Source organism: Cebus imitator, unplaced genomic scaffold (assembly GCF_001604975.1).
Source record: "Cebus imitator isolate Cc_AM_T3 unplaced genomic scaffold, Cebus_imitator-1.0 Scaffold878, whole genome shotgun sequence".
Taxonomy (NCBI): Eukaryota; Metazoa; Chordata; class Mammalia; order Primates; family Cebidae; genus Cebus; species Cebus imitator.
Window position 1 is genome coordinate 7,026 of NW_016108193.1, and position 13,443 is coordinate 20,468.

The 13,443-nt window shown below is 41.5% G+C and overlaps 1 protein-coding gene and 1 pseudogene across 1 annotated transcript; both read right to left on the reverse strand.

The window, feature by feature from the left end:
• Nucleotides 1-3,035: 3,035 nt before the first annotated feature.
• LOC119469835 lies at nt 3,036-3,128 on the reverse strand (annotated as a pseudogene).
• A 2,654-nt stretch (nt 3,129-5,782) lies between these two features.
• On the reverse strand, nt 5,783-8,191 carry LOC108298057 (serine/arginine-rich splicing factor 11-like). The gene is given in 2 exon segments (XM_037735658.1): nt 5,783-7,236; nt 7,238-8,191. Coding segments are annotated over 2 exon segments (1,290 nt in total). The 5' UTR covers nt 7,882-8,191; the 3' UTR covers nt 5,783-6,590.
• Nucleotides 8,192-13,443: the final 5,252 nt, after the last annotated feature.

Consider the following 13,443-nt stretch of genomic DNA (forward strand, 5'->3'; position numbering starts at 1 on the left):
TGGTCTTGGCTCACTGCAACCTCCGCCTCCCTGGTTCAAGTGATTCTCCTGCCTCAGCCTCGTGAGTAGCTGGTACTACAGGAGCCTGCCACCATGCCCAGCTAATTTTTATATTTTTAGTAGCGACAGGGTTTCACCAGGCCAGGCTGGTCTTGAACTCCTTATCTCAGGTGACCCACCCACCTTGGCCTCCCACAGTGCTTTGATTACAGGCATGAGTCATCGTGCCTGACGGTATATTTTTCTTTCTTATGAGTTGAATACGATATTCTTTTAGTTTTCTTCCAGTCTGAGACTTGTATCATTTTTCTTACCTTAAATCACCATTCTAATTTGAATATTAAAAAAAAAAGTAGTACTACTGTTAAAATACATTAAACTCATGTTTTGACTATTTTTTTTGTCTTTAACAGATTCTCTTTGCCAGTTGACATTTATATAGTGCTTACAGTTTAAATGCTTCTGTGAGGTAATACTAAGACCCAGATAATTTGTCCCAAGTTATACAAGGTTTCCTTGCTTCTTAGTGTTTTTCCTCCTGTTCTATCATAGACAGTTTGTTCTTTATTTAAATTTCAACTCTAATTTGAATACTGATGCTAGCTGGTTAAAAATACCCACTATAACTTTCTCACTGTTTTTGGTATTATCTAACAGTCTCAACAAACTAGAATTCAAAATCATGATTTGAGATTTACAGTGTACATTTTTTGTTTTGTACTTGTAACTGATAACGGAGAACCTACTATTCATTGAACAAACTGGACGCTATTCTAAGAAACAATGGAGAATACGTAATTCCTAACTTCAAATAATTTGCACATTAGTTGGGTAGATAAGTAGCAAGGTGACATATTCAGAAAGAATGGTAAGTGATTTGAGAGGGCAAATGCAAAGATATGATATGGTGGGAATGTGTTGGAGGGATATCTAACCCAGTTTTTTTATCAGGCAGGACTTACCACAGAAATTCACAGGAATCTGAACTAACATTGAAGGCATGGTAGTTAGGCTAACCAGGAAAATGTAGCAGTATAGAAGCCCAAGGAGAGAGAATGTACTTTCAAGAATTGGGGGATGGTAAATAGTGCTCAAATATTCAGAGAAAAGACTTAAAAAGTTAACTTGAAATGAAGTTATTTTAAGGAGTGGGATAGGATGTGAAACCAGACTGCGTGGGCCCAAGAGTCATTGACTTGAAGGTGGGAAAAGAAATGGAAGCAATAAATATATACTCTTTTTATAAGAAATAGCACTATGCAAGTGATAGAACAAGACAGCAAAAGGAACAGCATGGGCTGGCAAGTAAGTTAAAGCATTATGGAAACTGCTAAGTGTTCTGTAAAGTATCATGACAAAACTAGGATGTCTTTTCTCATAATTTTAAGACGAATATAGGAGGATAATCTTAACCTCTTCAGTTTTGTAAGTAAATATCACCTGAAATTCTTCATGAAGCTTTACTTTATTAATTGGATGAGTGAGTTCTTTACTTATATTGTATATTGTATAACTCCCACATTTTACTTGTACTACTCTTTAAGCATTTGTACTTTTTATTTATATATATCTTAAGATCTTTATCCTTCCAGAAAGCAATTTCTGCTTTATGCAGTGTTACATGCACATTTTTTAAATTAGTGCTTTTGATAGCTTAGTTGACAGCACTGTGGAGTTTACTACCCTGAGTGACTTCTTCTTTAAAAACAGTGTCCTGAGACATGGGAGCACATTGTAATTTCATAGATTCCACTCTCCACCACTCTCCTTCCTAACTGTGTTGTGGCTAATTCAGAAATTTTTTAACCTTGGCAACATTTACTCATTTTATAGTAATGTTTTAGGTTAAAGTAGTTGAGATGATAGCTGTACTGCCCCACCACTGTACTATGAAATGTAGCTTGGACTACAGTGTTTGTTTCTTTTTTGAGATGGAGTCTTGCTTTGTCACCCAGGCTGAAGTGCAGCGGCACGATCTCGGCTCACTGCAGCCTGTGCCTCCCAGCTTCAGGAACTTCTCTTGCCTCAGCCTCCCAAGTAGCTGGGATTACTGGCGCCCTCCACACACCTGGCTAATTTTTGCATTTTTAGTAGAGAGAGCATTTCACCCTATTGTCCAGGCTGATCTCAAACTCCTGACCTCACGTGATCCATTCGCCTCAGCCTCCCAAAGTGCTGGGATTACAGACATGAGCCACCATGCTCAGCCAGTGTCCCATTTTTAAGAAGTAAATAATTTGTATTTTCTAAAAGTAAAATACATGAAGTAGGTAAAGGCAGAGTTGAAATTCTGAGGAAGGGTGGTCCGTCCTCCCATCTCCCACCCCTGAAGCCCCTCTGTGGAATCTTGGTGGTTCTGGAAACACTACTTGAAAGTATCTAGGTCCAACCATATCTTTCTTTTAATACATTTCATTTTACACTCAGGGGAACTGATCCCTAGGTCATTTGCTCAATTTTTTATAAACAATGGAGCTTCAGCTTTAGAGGTTATATGAACAACGTCTTATGGAAGAAAGATTATTCTTAATTTTCTTACTGCTATTTGGCATTAGTTGCTGTGTTATATAAAGTGATCCGGATAAATGAAACCTTTAAAAGTGTATTCTAGTTTTTTTAAGTCCATTGATTTCTTTTGTAGATAATATTTCATGTGTTTATCATGTACTCCTCCTTGATCATATGTGTTTGTGATATAAACAGGGATAAGTTTAGTGAATAGATAATATGATCCCGTGGGACAGCGGAAAGCCCACGGAACCATGTAGGTGAGCTCAGTGTTATGAAGGAATGAATATACCAGAGGAGGAAGAGGGAAAGGGAAGTGAGATAGACAGGAAGATATCTGTGATAATAATATGTTCCTCTGGAGCACAATGAATATGTATCTTTAGACCACAGATTTGTTTTTTTGATGTTTTTGTTTTTTTGCTTTATCTTTAGACATGCATGTGTGATTTATTTTTCTAACTTGTTTAATCTTCTTATCTAATTAGAAAAGTCATTTAAGAAGCTTTTAAAGAATACAAAGCTTTTATCTATGTGCTGAAGTTGTAACAAGGGTGAGATAGGCGCATCTCACACGAGTGTGAGAACTCAATCATTACATTTATGAACTGGAGAATAATCTCTTACCTTTTTTTTTCTATCTTTGGGTAAGGGTCCAAAGTCAAGACGACCTGGGCCCAATGGAGGCACTAGGCTGCCTTGGGACACCATCAGCACTTCCCCATCCACAACATTCTCAACAGCTGGGAGCATTGTGCAGACCCCAGGGGGCTTCCTGTTCCACAAGCTGCACTCTCTTCTTCCTCTTTACCCTTGCTGTTGGGCCTCCCCTCCAAATCTGCCTAACAAAGGCAGCAGGATCTTGATACTGTTCAGTATTAAGACAGGATACTCTAGAAAGTTGAGAGATTCCCTGGTCCAGTATGGGGGAGGAGAAAATATGCAATGTAGTATGGACGGTTTCACTTTCTTGTCCACTCAGACGCACTCTAATACTTATTAAATGGATGTATCAAAAGTCCTGATCTATAGTGGCACAAAAGTTCCTTGTACATAAGAAGTTGTGAAATGATAAAAATGTCTGCAGCAGTTAAGGCTCCTGATGACAAAGCTGGTTCTGATAAGTAGTTATTTTGACATGCACAGCAGATTCCCCTGTAAGTCCTGTGTTTGGAGGGTTTCATTTAGACCACAGCAAGCTGAAATCCAAGTTTAAAAGGCTCTCTGCTGACAAAATATGGTATATATATCAATGAATTTCTTCTACTAATGAAAGGAACAAACTACCAAAACATGTTACATGTTATGGACCAACCTCAAAAACATTAGCTAAGTAAAAAAGCCAGACAAGAGACCACATATTGTATAACTCCATTGATTTGAAATGTCCAAAAAAGGCAAATTTATAGACACAGAAATGGGCTGATTTACCTTAAGAGGCAGGGATTCAAGCTCTCTAGACTACATGTGATACATACGTGAGAAAAAATAAAGGAAAATAATATACTCCCTGATTATAAAGAGAATCACATTCTTTTTGTAATAATTTGGAAGACAAAATAAAAACTTTAATTTTGCCATTCAAAACATTCTGGTTTTTGCTTTTTATACGTTTTTATGCATATAAACATTTTAAAAAGTAGAATTGGCCAGGTGCCATGCCCGTAATCCCAGCACTTTTTGGAAGGCCAAGGCAGACGGATTACAGGGTCAGGAGTTCAAGACCAACCTGGCCAAGATGTTGAAACCCCATCTCTACTAAAAATACAAAAATTAGCCAGGCACAGTGGCAGACACCTGTAATCCCAGCTACTTGGGAGACTGAGGCAGGAGAATTGCTTGAACCCAGGAGGTGGAGGTTGCAGTGAGCCGAGATGGCACCACTGCACTCCAGCCTGTGCAACAGAGACACTGTCTCAAAAATAAATAAAAAATAAAAAGTAGAATCATATTTTGTCATGATGTTTAGGCATATTTCTATGGCAGTAAATATATACTTGGCATCATCGTTTTTAATAGTTAGATGTATATTAAGTTAATCATTGCCATCCCAGAAATAAATTTACTTATATATACATTTTATGGACTTGAGCAGGCATTTTTCGACTGAATTCACAGAAGTAGAATTTCTGGAGGAAAATAACATAAAATGGTTTTAGGGTTTTTAATAGAAATTTTCAAATGGTCCTGGAGGAAAATTGGTTCAGTTTCTGCTTCTACCAACAGGGACAGTGCTGCAGTTTCTTCATTCCATTTGTCCTCTTTGGTGGCTTTTTGTTTTGCTTTGTTTTTGTTGTTGTTTGTTTGTTTTTTAAGAATTCCTCTTTTTACTATACTGAAACATGGACAGAAAGGGAGAGAATCTGTGAAATTAATGAGGTAAATGTCATACATTCAATAGCAGAAATAAATACAGTTTTTCAGGAACATGAACATAAATTTAAGAGTTTTATTATCAAAGTCTTGTAAAACAATTTCAGAAACTGTACATCAAACATGGCACAGACTGTAGCCTACTTTTGTTTTTACTGCACAAAAGTGAAGCTTGAAAATTCTGTGACTAAGAAAACAGTTGCCTAACTACTTTGTATATATAACATGAAATCACTGTGCATAAGATTACTACTGCAGTAACACAAATTTATTGGTTTTATACAACTTGAGATCAAATAAAAGGTACATTATCGAGTAGATTTGTCTTATTTTAAAAGCATATTGTCTGGTAGAGGACTTTTGGCCCCGTTCCCCAGCCATGTGGAAAGGGCCTAATTCCCGAAAAGGAAGGCCCTTCCTCCCCCACAGGGAGGGTCCCTTATCTCACTCTATCCTGGCCGGACCCAAGACCAGCAACCTTCCYGCCCAGCGGCCCACTGAACCAAYCACCATCCGCCCCACCAGCTCTCCYGTAACCTCCCGTCCCACAAGCTCCYGCCCRGCAGGCYTCCTGCCCAGCAATCAACCTAGCCAATTACTACCTGCCAGGTCAGCTCTCCTACCGCCCCAGGCCCTCTGTCCCTATAAAGTCAACCGAACAAAGAAAGCGCGCGCGATTCTTCCCTTCCCGCTTGAGTCGCCCGGAGATCCCAATAAAGTCGGTACCGGTCACCATGCGTCCTGCCTCGAGTCTATTGAGTGCCTGCCTCCGTGGGTCGGGGTCCCACAGCCAGGGTCGCACACATATGAAGGTCAATTTAAAATGCACTACCCCTTTTTTACCAACACTGAACTTAAATTACTGAAAATTCAAAATAAGGGCAAGAGATGTTTTTTTTTCTTTCCCCTTTAAGATGGACCTAGGATAGGTAGATAACATTCACTCATGTAGATATGGAATAAATTATTAACTTCAGGAAAAAAAAATTCCCAAACATCTTACGAAAAAGTATACAACTCTACTTCAAAATATGCTGTTTACTCACTGCCAAAGACAGTTTTATTTGAAATCTTGTTTCTATATTTAAACCCTAATTAGACACCAAAAAAGGTTAGTGCATAATAACCTTTCAAACTTAAACAAAAGCCACAAAATTTTACCACAAAGCTTAAAGGATTATCTATTGCAAATGCTCATTTCCAGATGTAACTGTAAGAATGTTAATTTGTCATGTCAACAAACAAGACCATAAGTAGATCCATCATGTTGAAGGATTTTAATGACATTTAGGATATTCTTGCCACAATAACATGCAATCAGTGCATTTCCTACATGGCTCTATTATGGCAATGAATCAAATTATAGAAATACTGTAAGTGAACTTACTTAATAAAGGAGATCATACGACATAAACAATCCATGCCTGCTGTAGACGCATGCAGCTTTTCATTTTTGTTATGAAGCAGCACCAGAATAGTAAAACTGCCTGGTTAATCAGATTTCACCATGACAAGAATTGGTTACCTTGTACCATTTTCTAAAAGCTTTTTGATGTGAATAACTAACATCAGTAACAGGAGCTTTATAACCATTTATAACTCAGAGGTGTATACATCTAGATTTGAGATGAACAAATACAGCATTAAGAAATTACATGAATGAATGACACTGATGCAGGTATACAGTTGGATTCCCACAGAGGCAGTACTCAGTCACTCATATCCATGCCTTCTTCATGATGATCATCCCCATTCACTTTGGATTCTCTTAGTGAATCGCCAGTTCCTTTTTCCACAGAACATTCCTTTGTTTTAGGGGAACCTGTTTCTGTTGGTTTTTTCTCTTTCTCACTGTCATACCCCTGTTCCTCTTCTTCATAATCCCGTGTAACCTGTTTTACATCTTTATCACTCTCTGATTTTCTTTCCTGGTCCTTTCCCTTATCTTTACTTTTCTTCTTCTTGCTTGTTGATTGTTCTCTTTCATCCCTACCTCTTTCTTTGTCTTTATCTTTCTTCTTCTCCTTTTTATGTCTCCTAGGGGATGGTGAGCGAGACAATTTTCTTTTAGGAGACTGAGGCTTTTTAGGAGATCTTGTTCCACTCCTGTCTCTGCATTGTTGTCTCTCTCTGCTTGAACGTCTAGAACATCTGACTGTGCTGTAACTTTTTGGTGGTGGTTTTGAACATTTCTTTTCTTTGTCTTCTTTCTTTTTGTCTCTCATTTTTGATGTGCTCCTTGACCTTCTACCTCTCTCTCTGGAATGAGATCTTCTCCGTCTTGGGCTTTTGGATCGTCGCCGACTCCTAGGCTCAGAATGTGATTGCCCTCTCGATCTGTTTCTTGACCACCTGTCTAGAAGATGAGGGAGTCCCCCTTCTCCTCCTAGAGCGTGATCTTGAATGCCTTCTTTTTTCTTCTTTCTTTGGTTCTATAGCAGCAGAAATTCGGGACTGTGCTTCTCGTACTCTTTTCATAGCTTCCTCTATTTCTTCACTAGAGGTATCCGATTTCAGACTTGGTAAAACCAGACCAGCAGCTACATGATTCAACTTGGGATCAACAGTACTCATAAGCTTCAGCAACTGATCTGTGGCAAGAGACTGAGAGTTCAAGTTTGCTCCAGGACGCCCAAGTGCAGCAAGGGTGGGATCAAGAGTAAGAGCCCCCAAAACAGCCAGTGGAACAGCGCCAATCTGGGTAAGTGTGTTAGGAGTAGGCAGAAGTCCACCATTGGGCAGAAGACCTGCCACTGCATTAGCTGGTGCCAACAGAGACAAAGCCTTAGCCTCATCAGGAATAACTCCTTCTGCATGTGGTACGACTGTCAAAGCTGTGTCAATGAATACAGTGTTTGTCAGATGCCGTGCCACAGCTACTGAGTCTGGATCACGGAACTTAACAAAGCAGACACGAGATGAAACTGGCAAAGGTGAATCATCCGGTGGGAAGAGGCACAATTTGTCAGTCTTGTCTAGGAAACCGAAGAGAGTCTGCATCTCAGAACTAGCGCTCGGGGAGACATTAGTCACCTGGATTACCTCGGTGCCGCTGCCTCTGCCACCACCACCTCTGCCACCAGGCCTGCCGCTGGGGCATGGACCCACAGTGCTAGGGATGATGGTAGTGTTGCTTATGGCGCTGCTCGGGCTCTCGCTCCTGCTTTAACTCATCAAACACAAAACAGACAGTGAGAAGAAGGGGGAAGAGGAACCGGTTTGCGGGAGAAGAGGGTGTCCAATGCTACAGCCTCTGCTACTACTACTGCTGCCACTGTAGCTGCTGCCGCTGTTTCTCCTCCCCCCGCCACATGCCGCGGGGGAGGGGAAGAGACTTTGCTGGTCTTTAAGCAGAAAATCTGATTGTTTTCATGAAATTTCTTTGGTTTCTAGTGCTTTTGAATCTTTTTCATATGCTTATTGGCCATTTTTATTCTTGTGGGAAGTGCCTGTTTCTCCATTGCCTATTTTCTGGCCAAGTCATATTTCACTTAATTTTTGTCTTGCTGATTGAAAGCATTTGAACTTAGTGATTTTCATGTAAACAGGAGCAGGGAAAACTGTAATTATGTAAGTCTCACTGTCACCCAGGCTGGAGTACAGTGGCATGATCATAGCTACCACAAGCTCGAACTCGGGCTCAAGCAATTTTCCCACCTCAGCCTTGCAAGTAGCTAGGGCTACAGGTGTGCACCACCACACTCAGCTAATTTTAAAATTTTTGTAGAGATGTGAATTTGCTGTGCTGCCCAGGCTGGTCTTGAATCCCTGACTTCAAATAATCCTACCACCATGGCTTGCCAAAGTGCTGGGATTGCAGGCGTGAACTACTGCTCCTGGTTGAGAGCTCATTTTTGTTTGCTAGTGGTGTTCTTGGTATCTTTTCGTATTTGAGAGTTTGGTGCTAGTGCTGAAGTATTATACTCACCATGGGAGGTTTACGGGACTTTTGTTTTCATATTGAGCAGATGGAACTGTTCAGTTCTGCATTATTGCAGGTATACAAAATGTGCCTACCAGGACTCTGCTTTATATTCATTGGAAGCAAGAAGTAATACAGTTAAACTTTTTCAGACTAGAGGCTTTGAAAGAATGAAGTGTTCTGGTTTAATTCTATTTTCTGAGAAGTACAAAGGTGAAAAGAACTCAAAACTTAAATTTCCTGTTGAATGCAATTTAAAAATATTAGCCAATGATTCCACTTTTCTTCTCTAGAAAGTTTGGACATTCTGGTCTACTTGGTGTTTTATCATAGCACTCCTAGTGTGTCTGAGAGTTTTATTGTGCAGATACTTTTTTAAAACTTTTTAAAATCAGTTCTCTGAGAACTGATATTGTAAATACACTTTTTAGACTAAATCTCTGATTGCCACTTGTTTTCTTATTGAACTCATAAAAATGAAACACATTGGATGGAGGATGGGAGTAGGAAGGAGATTTATGTTTTAACTGCATGTCATTGTTTCATATCAAGACAGAACATAGAATACCCTTGCCTTTGGACCTATAGAAGGAAACACATTTTTCTACCTTCTGTGTGCCAGAGGTTCTTGAACACCTGGAGGGATGACTGCAGCACAGATTGCTGAGCCCTACTCCAGAGTTTCCGAGTCACCAGGTCCGGGGTGGGGCTTGAAAATTTGTATTTATAAAAAATTACTGGGTGCTGCTGGTTCTGCTAGTCCAGAGACTACATTTTTGAGAACCACTCTTGACTACTAACTAAATTACAGAACTGTAGAATAAAGCTTAGATTGGTCTGGGATAAGCACAGAGGTTTTGGAGGAAATCATAAGAGATTCAACCATTGATCCCAGCCTAGTGTGGAATTCAGGTAACAAGCAATACAGTGACCTAACACATTTCTTGGTTTTCATGATCGCAAGTCATAGCCATGTATCAAGTGAGAAATTCAGTTTTATTTGCAAGGCTTAGAGAGGCCAGGTGATTCTAGAAAACTAGGCCTTGTATTTGTTTCAAACTGGTAAAGAGCTTTGAGTGCTTATTAAATTGAAAGCTTGTTCTTTTTATTTACATTGTACTTTTATTTTATTTCTTCTGAGATGGAGTCTTGCTCTGTCACCCAGGGTAGAGTTCAGTGGCGTGATCTTGACTAACTGCAACCTCTGCCTTTTGGGTTAAAATGATTCTCCTGCCTCAGCCTCCTGAGTAACCGGCATTACAGGCACTCACCACCACGCCTGGCTAGTTTTTGTATTTTTAGTAGAGATGGCATTTCACCATGTTGGCCAGGCTGGTCTCGAACTCCTGACCTCAGGTGATCCACCTGCCTTGGCCTCCCAAAGTGCTGGGATTATGGCGTGTGGCACTGCACCTGGCCCAAAAGCTTTGTGTTTTTAAAGATATTAGACATAATTCTTGTTTTAAAAAAAATCTTAATGATAATATAGACAAATGTTTTTCCAAAAAAAAAAAACCAAAAAACTTTGTGATTATTTTATCTTCTTGGAATGTTGAGTAATACAGTCTGCTTCATTAATCATCAAGCATGATATGACTTTTTCATTTTTATAGGATTAGTATGTCAATTGAGGTAATACTGGTAATTGTTGTACTCCATTTGAAGATGAAAAATATAGACCAAAGTCATAAACCTTGCATAGATTTGCACACCACTGCACTCCAGCCTGGGCAAAAGAGTGACACTTCATCTCAATAGAAAATAAAATACCAACTAAATAAAAACAAGCTTTTTTTTTTCTTTGTTCTTGAAGCATACACATAATTTTTAAAGTTTATTTTTTTAAGTTTTAAAGCTTTTAAGGCAAAAGCTGGCCCCTGCCCTCTCCTGAAGTGGGTGGGGAAAGCGGTTGCATGGGCAGCATTCCTTGTGATGCAACAGGTCCCTTTGGACATGCTGCTGCCTGGCCATGCCTCCTTTTTCTTTCATCTTTCTCATTCCCCAATGGGCTTGGAGCATTAAGGCCACACCCCTGTTCTGCATTCTAGTGGGGCCCTGGTTACATCTCCTCTGGCCCAGTCACACAGCTGCCTGGTAGGTGACTGGAGGCATTTAGTAGGCCTCGCTGGCATTTCACTGATGTGGCTGCAACCCCACCTCCCTCGCCACCCCATGACGTCTATGTCAGAAGAAGCTTGAAAGAGCAAATTGGCCGCAGCAAGGAAAAAGGTAAAACACACCAGGTGATGGCCCCCCAACCCAGTCACAGATCCCCTTTTGACGGCAAGACCACTCTCAGAGTCCATACCACTTCCGAGGCACACTAGACTGGGGCCCCCCCAATCCCAGTGCCTCTGGGATCCCCCCACCAAACTCTTGTCAGTCGCCCCACTCCTTCAGCAAGCAACTTAGCCCCTGCCCTTGCCATTCACCCCAGGGTGACTTTGGGAGGGTGCCTCAGGCTCCTCACTCCATACTCGGCCCTCACTTCCTGCCTCCCCAAGCCTGACCTCCCTGGGCTCTTTGGGCTTACGTCTCCAAAGACCTGGGTGCCCTAGCTCCCACCCTTGCTAGTTGTCCCTGGGTGACTTTGGGCTGGTGGCTCCTGGGGCTCCCTGCTGCAGACTGCCCTCCCCTCCTGCCCCAAGCTCAACCGCCCTGGGATCTTGGGGCTGGCATCTCCAAGGACCTGGGTCCCAGCCCTGTGTCCCCCTCCCCCATCATGAAGCAGTGACTCAGGCATCACACTGACGTCCCCTCCCCCAGGAGGAGTGGAATGTAGTGATGTCACAGTCCCACTAAGAACTGTCATTACTGTGGCAAGACCAGCCTTTGATGAGCCTTCTCACCCCATTTCTGGTTCCTCTGGTCGCAGAACAAATTTCCAGGTGGAAGGGCAATGGGGACTATGGGATCTAGGAGCAAGAGGTTTGAGGCTACCTTACCCGCTTACTATAGACAGTGACAATGTGAAAAGCTTACACTTCCCCCTTGAGCACAAAACGTTGACCTTGTCTCTAAGTGGCAATGGGAGAATGTGTTTGGTTTGATTTTCTCCCAGGCTTCTACTCACCAGAGAGATTTTAATGTTTCTTTCTCCATGGTTCTGGGACCAGACTGCCCTTCAGTCAGTGGCCTCTGGAGTGAGATCTGCTCATCATCTGTGGAACCGATCTTGGGAAACTGAACATGACAGCGTGAATCTTCCTCATATCATCTCATCCTGGGGTACTATGAGTGCCACAGGATAAATGTGAAACATCTTTCTGAAGCATCAGTTTCCCTTGATTCTCTTGAGAGAGAAAAAATACTAACGTACTTAGGGATGACAGTCACATAGGTTTCTAAGAGTATAGGCTTGAAATGAGGCTTGGGTTGACCTCTTTCTGATGAATTCCCAGATTTAACAGAAAGGCTGCCTTCTGTCCTGAGGATGCATTGATATAAAAGTATGAGAGGTACTGTGCCCTTCTTAACACTAACAGATGTGTGAAGGTGTATGACTAAACCACACAGTGTACAGTTCCTGCCTACCTAATGTTGACTTTTCTACCTCTGCCTCTGGTTTTGGTCTCTGGCAGCTCTGGATTTGTGGCAAAACCCCAGAGCTTGGAGTCAGAAGACTGAGTTTAAGTTCCAGTATTGCCTTTTTCTTTTTCTTTTTTTTTAAAGCCATAATATCAATTCTTCTGTCATTAAGTTATTGTGACAACACCTTGTAGAATTGTTGGTGGCATTAAATCAGATGATGTATAACAATATTTTGTAAAAACTGTAAAGTAGGTTGTGACTGTAGGGGGTTTGTAGTTCTCATGGGTATTACTGCTCTTCTTTCCTACAGTTAAAAAAATTTCAACAAAGGAACAGCCCTGTTGTTCCAGCAGGAGTGAGGAGGAAAAAGAAGAAACAACAGTAGCCCTGAGACAGCCACTTCTGATGGTTGCCAGTCACCTGGGGCTGTGAGCATTGGCTGACCAGGCTTCTGGGGAAAAGAGGCCCAAGGGGAAGTAGAGGGTAATTGTTAAGATTGTGTAAAAACTGCTGGTTACTAGTAAGAATTCTGGGTTTGAATCCTGTCTCTCCGTTTGCTAGGGATGTGATTTAGGGCAAGTTACTTGAGCTGCTTGGACCTCTCCTTTCACATCTGTAAAATAGAGGTGGTATTGTTTGACTCCTATTTGTGAAGGTTAAGTGAATTTTTTTTATTGTTTTTATGTTAATCCCATGCACATGGCCTACTGTAAGCACCCAGGCACATGGCCTACTGTAAACACCCAGGACACCCAGGAAATGGTCATTGTTGTTTGGTTTTCCTTATCCCCAGTCTCGAGGGGAAGCCAGGCCAATGAGAACAGCCATTTGCCGTCAGTCTGTCCCTTTAAGGGTCACTGAACGGGCCCCAGGGTGGGATGGTGGGAGAGAAGAACCATAAGAGAAGCTGGTACAAAGGAGTTATGGGACAAAGGGTCTGAGATAGACAGAACAGAAAACGTTGCCAGCTGATGTGGAAGAAAGGTAGTCAGAGGGCTTTTGGACACTGAGGGGGACAGAATATCGCCATGTGCACTCTCATCTCTTGTAGTCAGCAACAGGTATCTGGGGCCCTGTTTCATCTGTTACCCTGAAGGATCTGGAGGTAA